The sequence below is a fragment of the Poromitra crassiceps genome, assembly GCF_964638095.1.
Source record: "Poromitra crassiceps genome assembly, chromosome: 26".
In the NCBI taxonomy this organism is placed as follows: domain Eukaryota; kingdom Metazoa; phylum Chordata; class Actinopteri; order Beryciformes; family Melamphaidae; genus Poromitra; species Poromitra crassiceps.
In genome coordinates this window covers 10,441,846-10,459,345 of record NC_139640.1, presented here as the reverse complement: position 1 = coordinate 10,459,345, position 17,500 = coordinate 10,441,846, and the positions used below count along the sequence as shown (strand labels likewise).

The following is a 17,500-nucleotide window of genomic DNA, read 5'->3' as shown; positions in this document are numbered from 1 at the left end:
CGTGTGTGTGTGTGTGTGTGCGTGCGTCCGTGCGTCCGTGCGTGCATGTGTGTGTGTGTGTCTTACAGTAACCCCCCTTCCCAGTGAACAGATTGCACCTCTTCAGATTAGAGTACAGCTCCAGGCACACGCACACAAGTGTACACACACACACACACACACACACACACACACACACACACACACACACACACACAGACAGCAGGCTGTGTTTGCCTACTCAAACAAAGGGAGAATCCCAGAGACAGACACACAGCCAACCCCCAACAACAGAAGTAGATTTATTTCTCTAGGCCTATTTTAGGTTACTACAATAATTACGTCTATGTTTGATTTTGACAGTTAGGCCGACTTTTATCAATTTCAGACAAATTATGGAAAATTCTGCCATATTCCCAACACAGTCTCACAGAAAATTGTATAATACCAACGATATGGACCAACGTTGCTATTTTACAATTTCGGCTCGAAAATTGTAAAATAGTAACGTTCTGAGATTTTAGGGTTAGGATTAGAGTAGGGGGAGGGGTTAGAAACAGAAAATCTCCGTAAAACATGCCCAAACCACGCCCACCGCTGTAGACACATACGTTCCCATTTTACAATTTCTTAGCCGACATTGTAAAATACCAACGTTTGTCCACAAACGTTGCTATTTTACAATTTTTTTGGAGATCGGGTTGATATTCCATGTTTTACAGTCGATTCCAATTTATTACCAAATTCCATGATTCCGTCTGTATTTTCTCCATTCATATTCCTAGATCAGTCTGGCCCCAACTAACGATTACCGTAAATTCCGGACTATAAGCCGCGGCTTTTTCCCCGTTTTTTGGCCCTGCGGCTTATATAACGGTGCGGCTTATCTATGGATTTTTTCAGAAAAAAAAAAAAAAATACAAATAAAATCTCTCTTTTTTAGCACTCTTTCTAACTATAAATCCACTTCTGTTTTAATTTCCTCTCTTGCCCTCTTTTCACCACACCGCGGACACTGTGTGCACTGTAAAAATAAACAAAGGTGGTGTTGTGTTATGTTGCTTTGTTGAAATGTTACGGTAATACGGTAAATGGGAGCTTCCTCAAACAGCCATCTCTTTCCCGACAATCCCCTCTGTGCATGACCCTTTACATATGGTAATTACGGTAAGCAAACGGCCACTCGGCCAACAACTCCCTCCCCCGACTACCAGGAGAAAATCACAAACTTCGGCGAATTCACACAAAGGAAGATCAAGGAATATTCCATCGAACCGGAGCAGATCATAAATATGGATGAAGTGCCTTTGACGTTCGACCTGCCACTCACTCGGACTGTTAACAAGAAAGGTGAATCGTCGATCACATTGAGAACCACTGGGCACGAGAGAACGAATTTCACTTGTGTTCTGGCCTGCTCTGCATCTGGAGTAAAGCTGCCGCCAATGGTGATTTTTAAGCGGATTACGATGCCGAAAGAGAAAATTCCCAGTGGGATATGCCTCAGAGTCAACAAGAAAGGGTGGATGATGGAAAGTGTCATGAAGGAGTGGCTGGCTGAGTGCTACGTCAAGCGCCCTGGAGGATTCTTTCACCAAAAAAAAGCTTTGCTCGTTCTCGACAGCATGAGGGCTCATATAACAGATTCCGTGAAAGCAGCCATCAAGACCACAAACTCCATTCGGGTTCCGAAAGGCTGGACTGCTGCGTGATGATGACGCCGGCACAGCTGGGCGCCTTCAGAGGCTGTTCGATTCTGACACCGACAGTGACGAAGAGGAGTTCCTTGGTTTTGAGAGTGACAACGAAGGAGAGAGGAGAGTGGTTGACGAAGCCACCCTGAACCTGTTCGTTTCCGACACTGAAGTTGAGGACTTTGCTGGTTTCAGTACGGAGGAAGAAGAGGAAGACGAGGATTAGTGACTTGACTTTGACTCTGACTCTGTTTTTGACGCTGCACCTTCACCTAAAAGATGAAGACAAGGATTACGGTACCTGGTTTGATTGTTGACAGCACCTTTTGTTGAAATGTTAATAAATGGGAGCTTCCCCAAACAGCCATCTCTTTCCCGACATTCCTCTCTGTGCACGAACCCTTACATATGGTAATTAAACATCAAAACACCCGCGGCTTATAGTCCGGTGCGGCTTATATATGTAAAAAACAGTCAATTTTGCTGCTGCGGCTTATATACCGGTGCGCCTTATAGTCCGGAATTTACGGTATTTTCATTATCGATTCGTCCGTCGATTATTTTCTTGATTAATCGATTCGTTGTTTGTCTCGTCTACAAAATGTCACAAAATGGTGAAAAATGTCGTTCAGTGTTTCCCAAAGCCCAAGATGACGTCGTCACATCTCTTGTTTTGTCCACAACACAAAGACATTCAGTTTACTGTCATAGAGGAGTAAAGAAACCGGAAAATGTTCCCATTTCAGAAGCTGGAATCAGATCATTTTTACCTTTTTCTCTTAAAAAATTACTCAAAACAATTAATCAATTATCAAACATTTTCTGTCGATTGACTAATCGATTAACCCTTGTACCCCCCTCGTCCAGCAGCTGGATCGTAAGGTGTTTTTTTTGTGTGTTTTTTTCTGTGGAAAAAAAAGTTTTGGGAGTTCAGGGCTGAAACTTTCCAAATCATGTTTTTTTGATTTATCATGGTAATTCACCCTTCCGCCATGCTAAAAAAGTGTTCCTGGCACAAAGTAAGTGCTATAATCACGTTAACCCCCCTCATCCAGCAGCTGGATCGTATTAAAACCATTAAAACCACTTTTTTGAGACCTCCAGGAAATTTTTACAAAATTAATCTATTTTATTTTTTTCAGCGGGCATCCTGGACCAAACACCTTTAAATTTGACCTTAATATCTAACCTTGGAGTTGGTTGAACATTTGGTGGAGTTACAACCATTCAAAATCCATTGCATATTTTTCCCATTGATTTCAATGTTAATTTAGCAAAAAAAAAAAAAAAAAAATTTGACTCCCACGTACTTTCCCCAAAAATAATTATTTTTCTGATCTTACACCTCTCAGCTAGAGTCAATACATCAAATTTGTAGGTTCTATTGTGTTTGGCCCCACCCCTGTATTTGATCAGTGCTGGCATAGCAGCCAATTGCATGCAGTTTAACATTAAATACACAGTAGAGTGGTCGTCCTAGCAACATGTCACATGACCTGAGAACCCGGATTTTCCAGTGCAAACTACTGATTTGAAGCCTTTAGACCAAGATTGATGGATCAATGAAGCTATCTTATGTTTTTTGTGAAAATTAGCTGGCAGTCGAAAATTAGCAGTTTCATGATTTTTTATGAAACTCACCTTCATTGACAATACGTCCGTATCTCCGCGCTCGTTCGTCGTAGCGACTCGCCGATAGCATTTCTGGAATCGCCGTCGAAATTTGACCATAGATCTCTAACATCGTCGTGTTTTGTGGTTGTAGCAGCTTTCTATCGCTCCCCGTTTGAGGTGCGCTCAAAGCACCGATGCACAGTAAATCCAAAGCCGTGAAACGAGGCTCTTTTTCGGCTAATGTTGCTGGACGCCTCGGTGGGGATGTCTCCCTGGATGTCTGCCTTTCTTCGCTCCCCCGTGCTACTCTGCGAGCAGGTCACCACAGGCCAGTCACCCGGATGGCAAAGATCGCTCATGAACAACATCCGGGTCGCCTTCCAGATACTTTCTGTGGACTTCCGTGTCATAGAGCCGGCCAGTTTCGTCGTGTATCGATCAATATCTGGCAAGCAGCCAGATAGGCAAAAAATATGGATGGATGATAAGGATTGCAATTCTCAAAAGATGAAAAGGTAAGAAAATAATTCCTCCGCGAAAAATGTGAGAAATCCCAGGCTAAAATAATCCCACAGGGGGATATCCAGGTGGCATTGATGGGTATGCAAAAAAATCATATTTTGTCTTTTCTACTGTAAATTTGATTGTACAGTAAGTACAGTAAACTGGCATTTGAGGGGTTAAAATTCTGAGTAAGCATGACATGTTGATATGAGGTATGAGGGATGAAGTTACCAATGGATAAGAATCAATAAAAAAATCATAATAATAATTATAATAATTATTATGAATATAACAAATAACTATTGACTATCAATATCCAGCTGCTGGATGAGGGAGTGCAACAGGCAAAAAATATAAGGAGGGTACAAGGTCAATTAATCATTGCAGCTCTACAACATAACCAGGCCAATCAGGGCTGGCAAAACAGTAGCTTATCCCGATTGAAGCAACGAGCGCTAACGTTAACGTTAGTAAACACACTTATTGCAGGAATAGACTCAATTAACCCATTGATACCTGATACAGCATTTGTGTGTGTATTAGTGATGCGCGGGCCGCAGTTATAACCGCGCTGACCGCGGATATCCCGCCCCCCGGGCGGGCAGGATCATAAAAATAAACATTCTGATTAATAGCGGATGGGTTGCGGGGGGTTGAAACGATGTATCATTAATGAGGAACAATAATATTAATTACGTTCTCTAGTCTATGAAGGTATGTTAAGCTACATTTTTCGCCAGGCACATTCTTAGTCGCCTATTGTAGATCCCCCAAAGGACCCATGGCCGTAAACACAACAATAGCCATGTGCTAGGTCGCTACGCTCAACTTTTCGTCCATATATGGTCAATGATGTCACCCTCAAAAAGGAGTCTCCGCTGAAGATGTGTTTGAAGAGAAGACGCGTTCGTATTTTCCCATACAATGAGGCAATCAAGTAAACTAAATTTAAAGTTATAGCGTTAGCCGAGTAAACTACATGAAGGCAAGTGGTGGACAATACAGCATGGAAGTTTATTTGGAGTCTTGGACTGCAGCGATCGCACCAACGGCAGCAGAAACCGTAAGTTTGCACCTTTTATAGCGTTTTATAGCGTTTATATCGTTTATAGCGTTGGGTGCATGGCGGGCGCGGATCTATAAATAGTATGAAATAATTTGCGCGGATTTATGGCGGGCGGACGGTTCATGCATACACGCGGATTAAGATGGCATAAAAGCTCATCCGCGCATCTCTAGTGTGTATCCCTTTAAGGGATACGCACACAAATGAGGGATATACACGCAAATGCTGCATCAGGTATCAATGGGTTAAACAAGAACAGGAGCAAGCACCATGTTGATTAGCTGAAGGAGGTGTCTGAAATCACTGTGGACGGCTAGAAGTCCAGACTGATACGCAGAGCCAAGCAAGATGTGAGGTCACGTGATCAGAGCCAAGCAAGATGTGAGGTTACAGACCTGCGTGTGGTGTGATGTGACGTCTCTCTTGTTCTCTGTGTGTTTTAGTATGGTATACTTGATGTCTTTCTTGTTCTCTGTGTGTTTTAGTATGGTATACTTGATGTCTCTCTTGTTCTCTGTGTGTTTTAGTATGGTATACTTGATGTCTTTCTTGTTCTCTGTGTGTTTTAGTATGGTATACTTGATGTCTCTCTTGTTCTCTGTGTGTTTTAGTATGGTATACTTGATGTCTTTCTTGTTCTCTGTGTGTTTTAGTATGGTATACTTGATGTCTCTCTTGTTCTCTGTGTGTTTTAGTATGGTATACTTGATGTCTCTCTTGTTCTCTGTGTGTTTTAGTATGGTATACTTGATGTCTCTCTTGTTCTCTGTGTGTTTTAGTATGGTATACTTGATGTCTCTCTTGTTCTCTGTGTGTTTTAGTATGGTATACTTGTGTGTTTTAGTATGGTATACTTGTGTGTTTTAGTATGGTATACTTGCTCATAGCTTTCCTACCTGGGCAGCTCAGAGCCTCCTTGGCAGTGATGCTCCTCTGGCAGGAGGAGCACAGCGTGGTGGAGGACACAGTCAGGGAGGTGAACAGGTGTCCATTAGGCCGCGCCTCCCGCTCACGAGCCTCCCGCTCCCGCTCTGCCATACGCTCCTTTTCCTTATTCTACAGAGAGAGAGAGAGAGAGAGAGAGAGAGGGAGAGAGAGAGAGAGAGAGAGAGAGACAGAGAGAGAGAGAGAGAGAGAGAGAGAGAGAGAGAGAGAGAGAGAGAGAGAGAGAGAGAGAGGAGGGAGTGGGGGGGGAGACAGGTTAGGGTGGTTTTCACATCAGGGACCCGGGACAGTTTCCGAGCAGACTTGACTCCACGTTTCAATAACAGTCTATATGTTACAGACACAATATGATGTAAATATAACCCTGTGGACTGGCTGGCTCACTGCTACCGGTCTTGAAGCGTGTGACGAGCCGCGGTAAATAACGATATTCCTGGGATGCAAGTTAACTCATTGAGTGCCAGCCACTTTTGGAGAACGGACGCTCCCAGTGCCAGAGTTTCAGAGCGTTTTCAGTGATTTCTCGAGGCCCACAGAATATTGTGTGATATTACTATGTAAACACCGAACACGCACAAAGAACGAGGAGACTCTCTTCTATCATCAGCAAAAAAAAGTTTATTGATATCATTTTCCGTTCTTTAGTTATGAGCCGGAGAAGATGTGGCTATGTTTTGAGCAAAAAGAGGCGTTTCAAATTAGAAACTGAGATAATTAGCCTTTTGTGAAATGAAGCATTTCAAGCACATGACTGACTCTGAAGCTAATATTTTCTGATGTAGTCACACCTCAAAAATAATTTCCTTCAATAAAACAGTGAAAACAAAGGAATTTTGTTTGGCAAAATAATATTTTTTAGCTGCAACCAGCAGCGCTGGCCCCTGCGTGCGCTGCTGGTTGCAGCTTCTTGCTGGTCTTGATTTACTGCTGGTGGGCATCAGATATTCTAGCTTGTTTGCCTGACTCTGTGCATCGAGCCTGCTGTCTGGGTCTGTGTTTACTGTCAATGGTTGTATGCTGCCCTGTGTGCCCCACCCCCCTCCTCCTCCTCCTCCGTGGGAGTGTCTGGTGGCTCTGCTGCGTTTGCTCTGCGTTTGCTCTGTCTGCACTGAAAAGTGCGCTGCACCCCGCTTTTTCACAGCATGTCGCCAGCTCCCAGCTGTGAATAATGTAACTTTTCAGAAAGACGCTGGTGTCGGCAACTAAATCATGCGGATGGGCTATCGCAGCGGACACGGAGGGGCTCAATTGTGGCAGCAGATTGGCTGCTGCAGGCACAGCTAACGTTATGCTTCATGCATATCGATGCATACGGATGCGATTTCCGTTTCCCCATGACTTCTTCTCTGTTTTTTACTCAACTTTCTCTAATCTGGAGAGCACTGTCGCCACCTAATGGGTCTGTAAAATAGCTTTTACACATTCAACATCCACCATACTTTTACAGGAGATGGATCTGGCTTTGATCCACGTCCCACCGTCAAAAAACGCAATTGACGACTTTAGTCGTCATTGGCACTGAACGTTAGTATTTGAATTGACGACTATACTCGTCCTTGGCACTCAATGAGTTAACGAGTTTGTCCTTTGCATTCTACATCAAATGAAGACATTACCGTTCGTTTTATTTTGTACGTTACAAACTTATTGGCCAAGTATATTCACATTTATGGACTAGCAAAGTCTGCCCATGTAATGTAGGCAGCCATATTGGCTTCTTGGAATTTTCCTAGCCATGAAGATTGATTGACAGCGGTCATGTCATGATATTATTGGTTGAAATTTGATAGTACTAGCTGACGTAAGCACACTGTAGATTTAATTGAATTATGAATGAAGACATCATGGTTGACTTTTGATGTGAAAAACCAAAGAAATAAAAACAAAGAACAAAGAGATGTTTGCCATACATTGTTAGAAAGGTGCACTCTATGACCAGGGATGTGATCTAAAATAGTTAATAAAAAGTCATTTTTTATTTCAGCTAGACTTTAACACCATTTGAGGAGCGAGTGAGGAGAGCCTGGCTGACACAGGTGCCAGGTGTAGAGAGATGGAGACAGAAGGTGCGGTTACATATAGCTGACACACACGCCTCTCCACTGTGTGAGTTATTTTTATTATTTTATTTTATTATTTCTCATCGAGGCAATGTCCAGGAGATATGAGGTCATAATAAGTGTCCATAAACACAGATAGGAGGGTGCATGTTGTCTGTGTTTCAATAGTCTGGCTGCACGGAAACAGGCTACTGGGATAAGCCCTCCCCTGCTCTACAGCTGCTCCCCATTGGAGCGACTGTTTAAGTCGTGGCCGGATGTCCGCCCCCGGCTTATTACAAGCTCTGTCATTGGCATTCTAAAGGTTTATTTAGGGACAAATTATTTTATAATATACAGTATCTGAGTTTTTTTTATGGTGGTTTGGCTTCGCTAATTTGTGCGGTAAGGAAAAAAATCGATACCGCGGCTTTACTTTGCATTGAGGGAAGATGGCAGTAACAGTCTTCTCTGAGTCAATCAAGAACTATAAAGTAATCTAATAATAAAATGTTCAGTTTTGCCGTGTCTATGGTCTGATGATGTGTTTAATCTGACGGACGTCTGTTTGACCAGCTGAAGGAAAGTGTGGTGAGATGTTCACTTGAGATGCTAACAAGAAGCTTCAGAGAGCAGGACAGTTTGTAAAGAGGAAGTGATGCAGGCCCGGCGCCACGAGGGGGCCTAAGGGGGCTTAGCCCCCTCAGTTCAATTTTCGGCCCCCTCACTTGAATTTTTTATTTTTTTTATAATATATATAATAGTTAATCTATAAAGGCCAGTTAGGCAATGTTTGTACCTGACATGTTTAGGCTGCTGTTTCTGCAGTCTTCATCAAATTTGATCAGTTTAAGTTGATGTAGGCTACCCCCTGTAAACATAGCTCTGTTGTTTCAGAATTGGCAGGGAAGCGCTATTTGCTGTGCTTTGGTTGTCACAAGGTGTCAGAGATGTAGCTATTTATTAAATTTGAACCTATGAACCCTTGAACCTCTATTAATGCCTTAATCTGCTGCTGTGAAATAAATGTTTTATTTGATTTTGAATAGTAGTCTTTCTTGTGTTGTTATCGCACTTTTCAGAGGTTATTATGGTTAAAAAGTCCAGAAATAGGCATAGCGGGTATATAACCTATGTTTTACGATATAAAAATATCATATAAAAAAAAAAAAAAAAAAAAAAAAAAAAAATCAGCCCCCTCGCCAGTTATAACAGCCCCCTCAGTCATTTCATCCTGGCGGCGGCCCTGAAGTGATGTAAGTTTTCATTACAGCTTGACTCTTTGACCATAATCATAATGACATAAACAGCCAGCAGGGAGGAAGTAGGAAGAAGGAAAACTTCAGGAGACAATAAAAAGACAATAAAAGACACTTAGAAGAACTTTGAAACTTCAACACGAGGAACGACGTCAGACTCAGACCGAAAACAAAGCAATAAACAACCAGAAAGCACGCCTTGGCCAACAAGGCAAGTCAGGTGGTCTGATCACGTGATCATATCTCTGCTTCTCTAAGCTCAATGAAGCTTCAGTGGATTCTCTCATTCTCTCATCTTCTGTTCATTCAGAAATGCTTCAGATCTCTAGATCCCAGCATGGCATCTGATCAGATCCCAGCATGGCATCTGATCAGATCCCAGCATGACATCTGATCAGATCCCAGCATGACATCTGATCAGATCCCAGCATGGCATCTGATCAGATCCCAGCATGACATCTGATCAGATCCCAGCATGGCATCTGATCAGATCCCAGCATGACATCTGATCAGATCCCAGCATGACATCTGATCAGATGCCATGCTGGGATCTGATCAGATCCCAGCATGGCATCTGATCAGATCCCAGCGTGGCATCTGATCAGATCCCAGCATGACATCTGATCAGATCCCAGCATGACATCTTCTTCTGCGTTGACTGGTAAAGATGACATCATAGACAGGAAATAGAACCCAGTCGATCTGGGTTCAAATCCGAGCGGTGGTCCTTTGCTCTCTCTGCCTACCTTTCCTGTCTGTCTACTGTCCTGTCAAATAAAAATGTAAAAATGCACAAAAAACAATCTTAAAAAAGTGATATAGAGCAGGGCTATTCAATTAGAATTCAGAGAGGTCCAGTTCGAGAAGATTTCCTCAAGCAAAGGTCTGCAACATCATAATGTCTAACCTGCATTATGATTCAGTGCCATAAAACACCCTAATAGTTGTATCAATGTCTGTATGTAGTCAGCAACAAAGAACAACTCATTCATTTCAACAATGTTTTTTCAGTTTTCACATTTAACTGGAGGGATTTTAAAATGCTCAAATAATAAATAATTCTTATTTTCAAAGAAAATAAGGGCTGCATTAAAAAAACACATATAGCAGAAAGCTTTTGAAAATGTAAAATAAAGTGCAAAAAATGAAATAAAAGTAGCAGCTTGAGTTTCCCTTTTTCTGGTTTTTGCAGTCTTATCTCAACATATTTGAACAATTGAACAGCTTACTGCTCTTCTGTTCTGACTGAGAGTAAATGACTAGCTGACTAAGAAGTCATACTTTTGCAGCCTGGGGACAGTAGTTGTACTGGGAGGGAGGGAGACCAGCCAGCCACAGAGACAGAGACAGAGACAGAGACAGAGACAGAGACAGAGACAGACACAGAGACAGAGACAGAGACAGAGACAGAGACAGAGACAGACACAGAGACAGAGACAGAGACAGAGACAGAGACAGAGACAGAGACAGAGACAGAGACAGAGACAGAGACAGAGACAGAGACAGAGACACGGATGGAGCGGATATGTTTTCTCAAATGATTCAGTGCTTTGTTTGGTTTCACAGTGCCGCTTTTAATAAGTGCAACGGTCTGGCAGCAGATCAGACAGACAGGTGTTGAACTGCCCGTGAGGAGAAACATGTACACATCTGTCCATTCTTCATTAAAAACTCAGTTCTCTGTGTCCACTTTTCTCTTTTTAGAGCACGCCATAGCCTACTTCTCACCTATTTCTCCAACGTGTCTGGGTTTTTTTCTCCTCCGTGTGTGTGTGTGTGTGTGTGTGTGTGTGTGTGTGTGTGTGTGTGTGTGTGTGTGTGTGTGTAGCGCTGCTCACTGACACCAGCTGTGACGAGCAGAGTGGACCCGCACGGAAGAATCTTGGCTGTAAATTTCATTGGCCGAGTAGCGTCACGTGGGACTCCAAACCAGTACCGTAAATGCTAGAATAGCCAGAAAAGCTGCGCAATTTAAAAATACCAAAACACAGCAACATTGAAGAAAAATCTCAGTATAATAACAGCTTATTCATAGCTTTCAAGGGGCGTTACGTAAGTACAAGGAACGCCCCTTCTGGCGGTCAAAACTCAAAACATCAATGGCGCTGAACACTCCAGACGCAGCTGCAGCAAAAAGCGGTCTTTTTTCCACCAGTTTCCAGTCAGGAATATTTAGACCATCTATCAAGCGTTGAAAAAGAACGATATCTAAACAAACTACACGTTTTGGGCACTTCAAACAAACCGAACTATCGTTAACGTTACTGTCCAACACATGGCAGTTCGGAGAAATTGTTTCACAACAAGAGACTGCGTGCGGAGTGCGGACTCGTTTTTATAATGTTGTGGAGAGAGAGCACAGCCCTCGTCACGTGTGAAGAGAGAGGGAGAACGGGTGAGACAGAAGCAAACTATTTTTTGCAGATCTCAAAAGCAGGTAAACCACTGTGGGATTAGTGAGACTATTGCTAAAAAGTGATGCCTGGGCTGTCGTCCGCTCAAACAGTACTTCACGGGGCGGCTGCGTGTCAATTGACGTGTCCTTAATATGCAAAGCGTGCAGCTCTAAAACAAACAGCGTGAGAAACTAGTCGACTCGGCGGGCAGCAGAATGAACAAGTTTTTTTTTTGACCGTCAGGTGGGCGTTCCCGGCAGCACGTAACGCCCCTTGAAAGCTATGAATAGGTCTGGGTCCGCATAGGACGGTGTCGCGGTCCGCCTATTGGTGACCCCTGGCCTATATGAACGAAACGTCTAATTACAGTAAGCGCACGCTTTGGGACATCACTGCGTAATTGCGCGGCGGCCCTCTCTCTCTTCCCTCTCTCGTTCTCTCTCTCTCACCCTCTCTCTCTCTTTTCTCTCTCACCCTCTCTCTCTCTTTTCTCTCTCACCCTCTCTCTCTCTTTTCTCTCTCACCCTCTCTCTCTCTTTTCTCTCTCACCCTCTCTCTCTCTTTTCTCTCTCACCCTCTCTCTATCTTTTCTCTCTCACCCTCTCTCTTTTCTCTCTCTGCTTGCTCTCAGCATGAAAGAAGCTGGTGATGTGATGGCGGTGACGCTGTGGCTTTTAAGGGGAGTGATCTCACCTTGTGAATCCTGCCCACAATTAGGGCTTTGCGCGGCGCTATTCCAGCGCAAAAACGGGCGCTAACGCAAAATGACCGCCGTTGGGGAGATAGGGCCCTAAGATGATGTATTTCCCTATGGTTTTTTTTATATATCTAGTGGGCTAAATAGGCTATTTAATAGGAGGAGGCTGTGTGGAAATGTAATTTGAGCCCATATAAATACAACTCAAATTGTGCTGAGAGGGGACTGTCAGATTTTTTATTTGTCGTACTTTGATTAATTATAACAGGAAAACGGAAACCATGGGGGGGGGGGGTTAGGATAATGTCCATTTAACATGTCCATGTAAAATTTCCAGTAAAGTGACATATAATGCATCTGCTCTCTGCTGCTTTGGAATGCATGGAATGCAAGGAGGCTAACCAAGCAGACTAGTGTGGGTCACTGCTGTAAAGTGTGGGTCACTGCTGTAAATATCCTAAAGAACAGGCCGCGCGGCTGTGAAACCACTCAGTCGGTATTTCAACATTCAGAGAGCTCAGCTGCCACATGACTAAACTGTGTTTCAGGAAGAATCTGCTGCTTTCGCACTGAGGTGGAGCAGGAAGGGGAAGTGTGTGTGCGTGTGTGTGTGTGTGTGTGTGTGTGTGTGTGTGTGTGTGTGTGTGTGTGTGTGTCAGGGCGGAGTGAAGCAGGAACCACGAAGCAGCCTGCAGAAGTTTTATTTGTGGAGACGTGACCACACACACACACACACACACACACACACACACACATTGCTCGCATACCAACATAATGTACAACATATTTACAGTGCATTTATAACATAACAGTGGAACATATTGGTGACAATGTAACTCTCGTTATGACACAGACCTCCTGATAGAAACCAAGGTTCATGTTCAAAACAAATGATAAATCTGATGACGAGAGCAGTTTTATCGGGACTAGATTATGGAGAAGCGTGCGTCTGTCCGTCCATATGTCTTTATTTATTGGTATGCCTCTTGATGTGGTGTCAATGAATCCCCCCGCACGCCCGTTATCGTAAATGGTATTCATAGCTTTCAAGGGGCGTTACGTGCTGCCGGGAACGCCCACCTGGCGGTCAAAAAAAAAACTTGTTCATTCCGCTGGCAGCCGAGTCCACTAGTTTCTCACGCTGTGTTTGTTCAGCCGTTTGTACACACGTCTTTGCGGCCAACATTTCATCAAAGGTAAGCTCAAGTAACGTTACAATAATGATTAAAATACCCCGTTAACGTTACTTGAGCTTACCTTTGATGAAATGTTGGCCGCAAAAACGTGTGTACTTTGATGGTAGAAAAAAAGCCATTTGCCCTCCCCAGCGACTGAACCACGTCTAATCGCACAAATCCACAACCTCCTCCTGTCTGAGTTTTCTTTCTCCGACGGGATTCTGTAAAAGCACAAGCCAGGCGTGTCTCCTCGTCGGTTAGTGCAACCGATAGCACAACAGGTATCCGGCATTTTGGCTGAACAAACACAGCGTGAGAAACTAGTCGAGGCGGCCAGCGGAATGAACAAGTTTTTTTTTTTACCGTCAGGTGGGCATTCCCGGCAGCACGTAACGCCCCTTGAAAGCTATGAATAGAGTATCGATATTTTCCTAGGTATCGGTATTGAAGTTAATAATTCTAGTATCGTGACAACCCTAGGTGTTGGGCATGATATCAAACCGGTTTGAAATGGTTTTGAAAGGGCTAACCCACATTGCCTGAGGGTTGACGTCAGTCTGAATGCCACCACCCGTGGTGGTAAGTTAGTAATAGTTATTAGTAATAACAGGGTTTTTCCTGGCTCAAAATGAGGCGGCGGTGGTACAGTGTACTAGAGCCCGGTTTTTGAGACCGATCCCGATTTTAGTGCAGGAACTTTACCGATTACCGATAGGTGGCCGATATAATGTTTTTTTCTTCAATAAAAATAGACACTTTCTATGTGGAATGTGCACCGATTTGACTGTGCAAAAGGTACTCAGAAGGGTGCTTCCTTAAACAAATACGTTTATTAAAGAATATTGAACATGAAATTGTCAACACATCGGCGTAAAGAAATCCACAGAGTGCAACAAGAGTCAAGAGTTTGGTGGAGAGCTGGAGGTGGAATTTGACGGAGGTGGCAGGCAGCAGAATACAGCTTCCTGAATATCGTCCGTCTGAGGATGTTCCCTCTGTTCTTGTCAGTCTCTCGCCAAGACAATCCCATGTTTGGGGAAATCATCTCCAGAACTGCAGTCTGTCTAGCCTGTTGTGCGTTCCCTCACGAAAAACAACTCACGTTATTAGTATTCCTGTGCATTTATAGCCTCTACTACTTCCCCGACAACGTAACGCTAAAAGCAGACTGCAGCTGTTTGACATGCGGGCGTCCGCTTTCAGAACGGACTTATAACCTACAACATAAAAATATTCCTTTAGGCTACTTAGCTTGGTGGAAATATAATTTGAGCCTATTTTAATAGGCTACAACTCATAAGCCGTTTTCCCACATGCGCTTTGTACCGCAAAATGACCGGAACGTGGTCTAATGCCTGCATGTGGGAACGTCGTCGTACCGGTATAAGCGCGACCCCGTCGTCGCCGACATTTCACCAGTTTCGAGCCAGTCAGAAGAGCGGTATGCTCTTAAGGGGACGCAAGTGGAAACGGGTCCAGTCATTTTCCGCGACACTGGTCCTTCAATCATGGGCGAGGTGTACACACGTTGCTTAATGTTCCAGCGGGCATAATCTAATCATTCGCGCACATTAAAGCAAACTGGCGAAATTATCTTGTGATAGCCTAATAAGAGCAGTATGTCAGCTTGCTGATTTCCGAAGGCAAGCCCGGACACATCAAACGAAGCCAGTCTGTAAAAAGTGCTTCAACGCGACGCAGGTGAACGGATAAACATCGAACCAGCAACTATTTCTCTCAGACACAATCCCAACTTCTTCAAAGTGCATCATCTAATCATTCGCGCACATCAAAGCAAACTACTTCCACATTTCGCTTCGTGCATTTGCTTTCTCTACATACATACAAGCGTTGAGCAGCTTGCAAGCCTTTCTCGCTGTGTCTGTCCGTGGCTGCTGCTCTCGAGCAGAGAGGGGAGTGGGTAAATCGGCTGTGTTTATTACGCTGGCGGCTTGACGCTGCTCTTAAGTCAAACGAGTGTGATTTATTGTGTGACAACTGACAAGCGAACTTATTTCGAGTTTTGCCGACCCCCCAAATAAGCCCCCCCCTCCCCCCGCCCCCCAACATACAGGCAAATTCGCTGATAGATTCCCACATGCGCGAGCCGAAGTGTGAAGGGAAATGTCCGATATTGACTTACAGGTAATTTTCCGGTACGCATGTGGGAAAACGGCTATACTGTGCTGAGAGGGGATTATTTTCAGCTGACTTGGTGACCAGCATCATTTTAATTTGTCGAACTTTGATTCATTATAATAATGAAACTCAGTGACCATGGTTCATGCCTAATTTCAATCCGGGAGGGGTGGATGCTATCTGAAAGCACACTCCGAGGCAGAAATATGACGGGCTGCTTGGTTCTGTGTGAAAGCATTTTCTGTGGCAGCGCTGCCGGCGTTGTGGCCCTTCTGAGCGGCATCTCTGTGTGAAAGTGGCTAGAGATGAACCCATCGGCTCTTTCAAACACAGATCACGCAAAATTGTAGTTCGGGAAGCCCGTAAAGCCAGCCGCCTCGCCACAGAAATTGCTTTCACACAGAGCCAAGCAGCACGTCCACATTACCGTGCTGCTGTGTACTTTCAGGTGAAATCCCCTGCTCCCGGATTGAAAGGCGAGTGGAGGGATTTCCAGCTCCTCCTAGCCCAAATAAATATTTTCATAGGTTAGTGTAGCCTAGGCTACTGTATGATGAACGAATTCATTCAACAACAATACTTCCCTCCTTCTATCCGCTGAGCTGGGAGAGGATAGGTGCACTCGCATGGTGGGCGGACTCGCCAAAACGGGCTCCGCCGCCGCACTCGCATGGTGGGCGGGCAGATCGATATGGTGTCCTACTAAAATTGAAACGATACACGACCGCCCGCATATCAAACAGCTGCAGTCTGCATAACGTTCGTCGGGGGAATAGTATAGGCTATACATGCACATGACTACTTAACGTTAGTAGTTTTTGTAAGAGAATGCACAGAGCTGATTTCGAGAGGGAATAACCTCAGACCAACTCACCACAGACAGCTATAGCCCTCTGAAGCTTATTATTATATCCGTTAATTTTACCTAATGTCAACATCGTTTGAGCATAAAGCCTAACCGCACAGAGCATTCCTCCTGGCGTCCCTGCAGTCATGATTGTATAGGCTACTTTTTTTACTTTCACTCCTGCACTTTCTTGATACATGAGGTGATTTCCCCTGTAATTTTTTTATGAATGAGCTGACCATTCGCACCTTTTCCGGCTCGCTGCGACGACCTTTCAAATGGAGGCGGGTTGCCAGGTAACCCGGCGCTGTTACTACCTACCGTCGCGGGACAAAAGGCGTAAAACAATTATCCACCAAAGCGCGTTCACGACTTTCACATCGGAGGCGCGAATCCTATTTTCCGTGCATTTTTCGGCTTTCAAGGCCAGTGTGAAAGAGCCTATTGATACCTGATGCTGCATTTGCGTGTATATCCCTCATTTGTGTGCGTATCCCTTTAACCTCTTCTAAAGCCACCTATTTCTGAAGAAAATGGTGAAAACCACATACCCAAACTAAAATGCTTACTGTGGCTGAACCGCTAGGGTTACAGACAAGTGCCTGACCTTTTCTGAAAGGTAAGACTTTGAAGTTTCTGTTCCAAGTGTCAGAATGACTCTATGTCTCTACTCTACTCACCCTGAGTAACACCAGCTCAAACACAGTGGTTGATTCTCGCCTAGAATAAAAAACACTTTTAGAGTGTAAACAGTTACCTGTGGTTGTTGTATTTATGGCTAGAAACCCAATGGAGACATAGCCACAGGCCTTACCCCATGCCAACTCAAAGGAGATGAAAAAATACCAAAACATGAGTATTTGGCAGTGGTTTTTGTAGGGAGATACCTAGGCGGATTTCCAAAAAGCCATTTGAAAAAGCCAAATAATCTGAAATGTTGTCTTTGTCTTTGTACAAAGACAGTTATAACTTCTGCTGTGTTGATCTGATCAGAAAAAGGAAGACATGGTTCGATGCGCAAGATTCAGCCGGTTAATTTGGTATGTAGCATGAACAGCATTGTTCAGAATTAACTACCTAATTAATCACATAAATGACAGATGAACAGCAAGAAATCAGAAACGTGACGCCGGGTTACGGTGC

At 44.0% G+C, this 17,500-nt stretch overlaps 1 protein-coding gene across 1 annotated transcript in view; it reads right to left on the bottom strand.

Moving 5' to 3' along the window:
- The window catches only part of LOC310798609 (rho guanine nucleotide exchange factor 2-like), a 68,475-nt gene that overhangs the window by 38,561 nt on the left and 12,414 nt on the right, over positions 1-17,500 (bottom strand). The window contains exon 2 of the mRNA XM_083661152.1: positions 5,754-5,913. Within this exon, the coding sequence (XP_083517278.1) occupies positions 5,754-5,913 (160 nt within the window). The remainder of the gene's footprint in view (positions 1-5,753; positions 5,914-17,500) is intronic.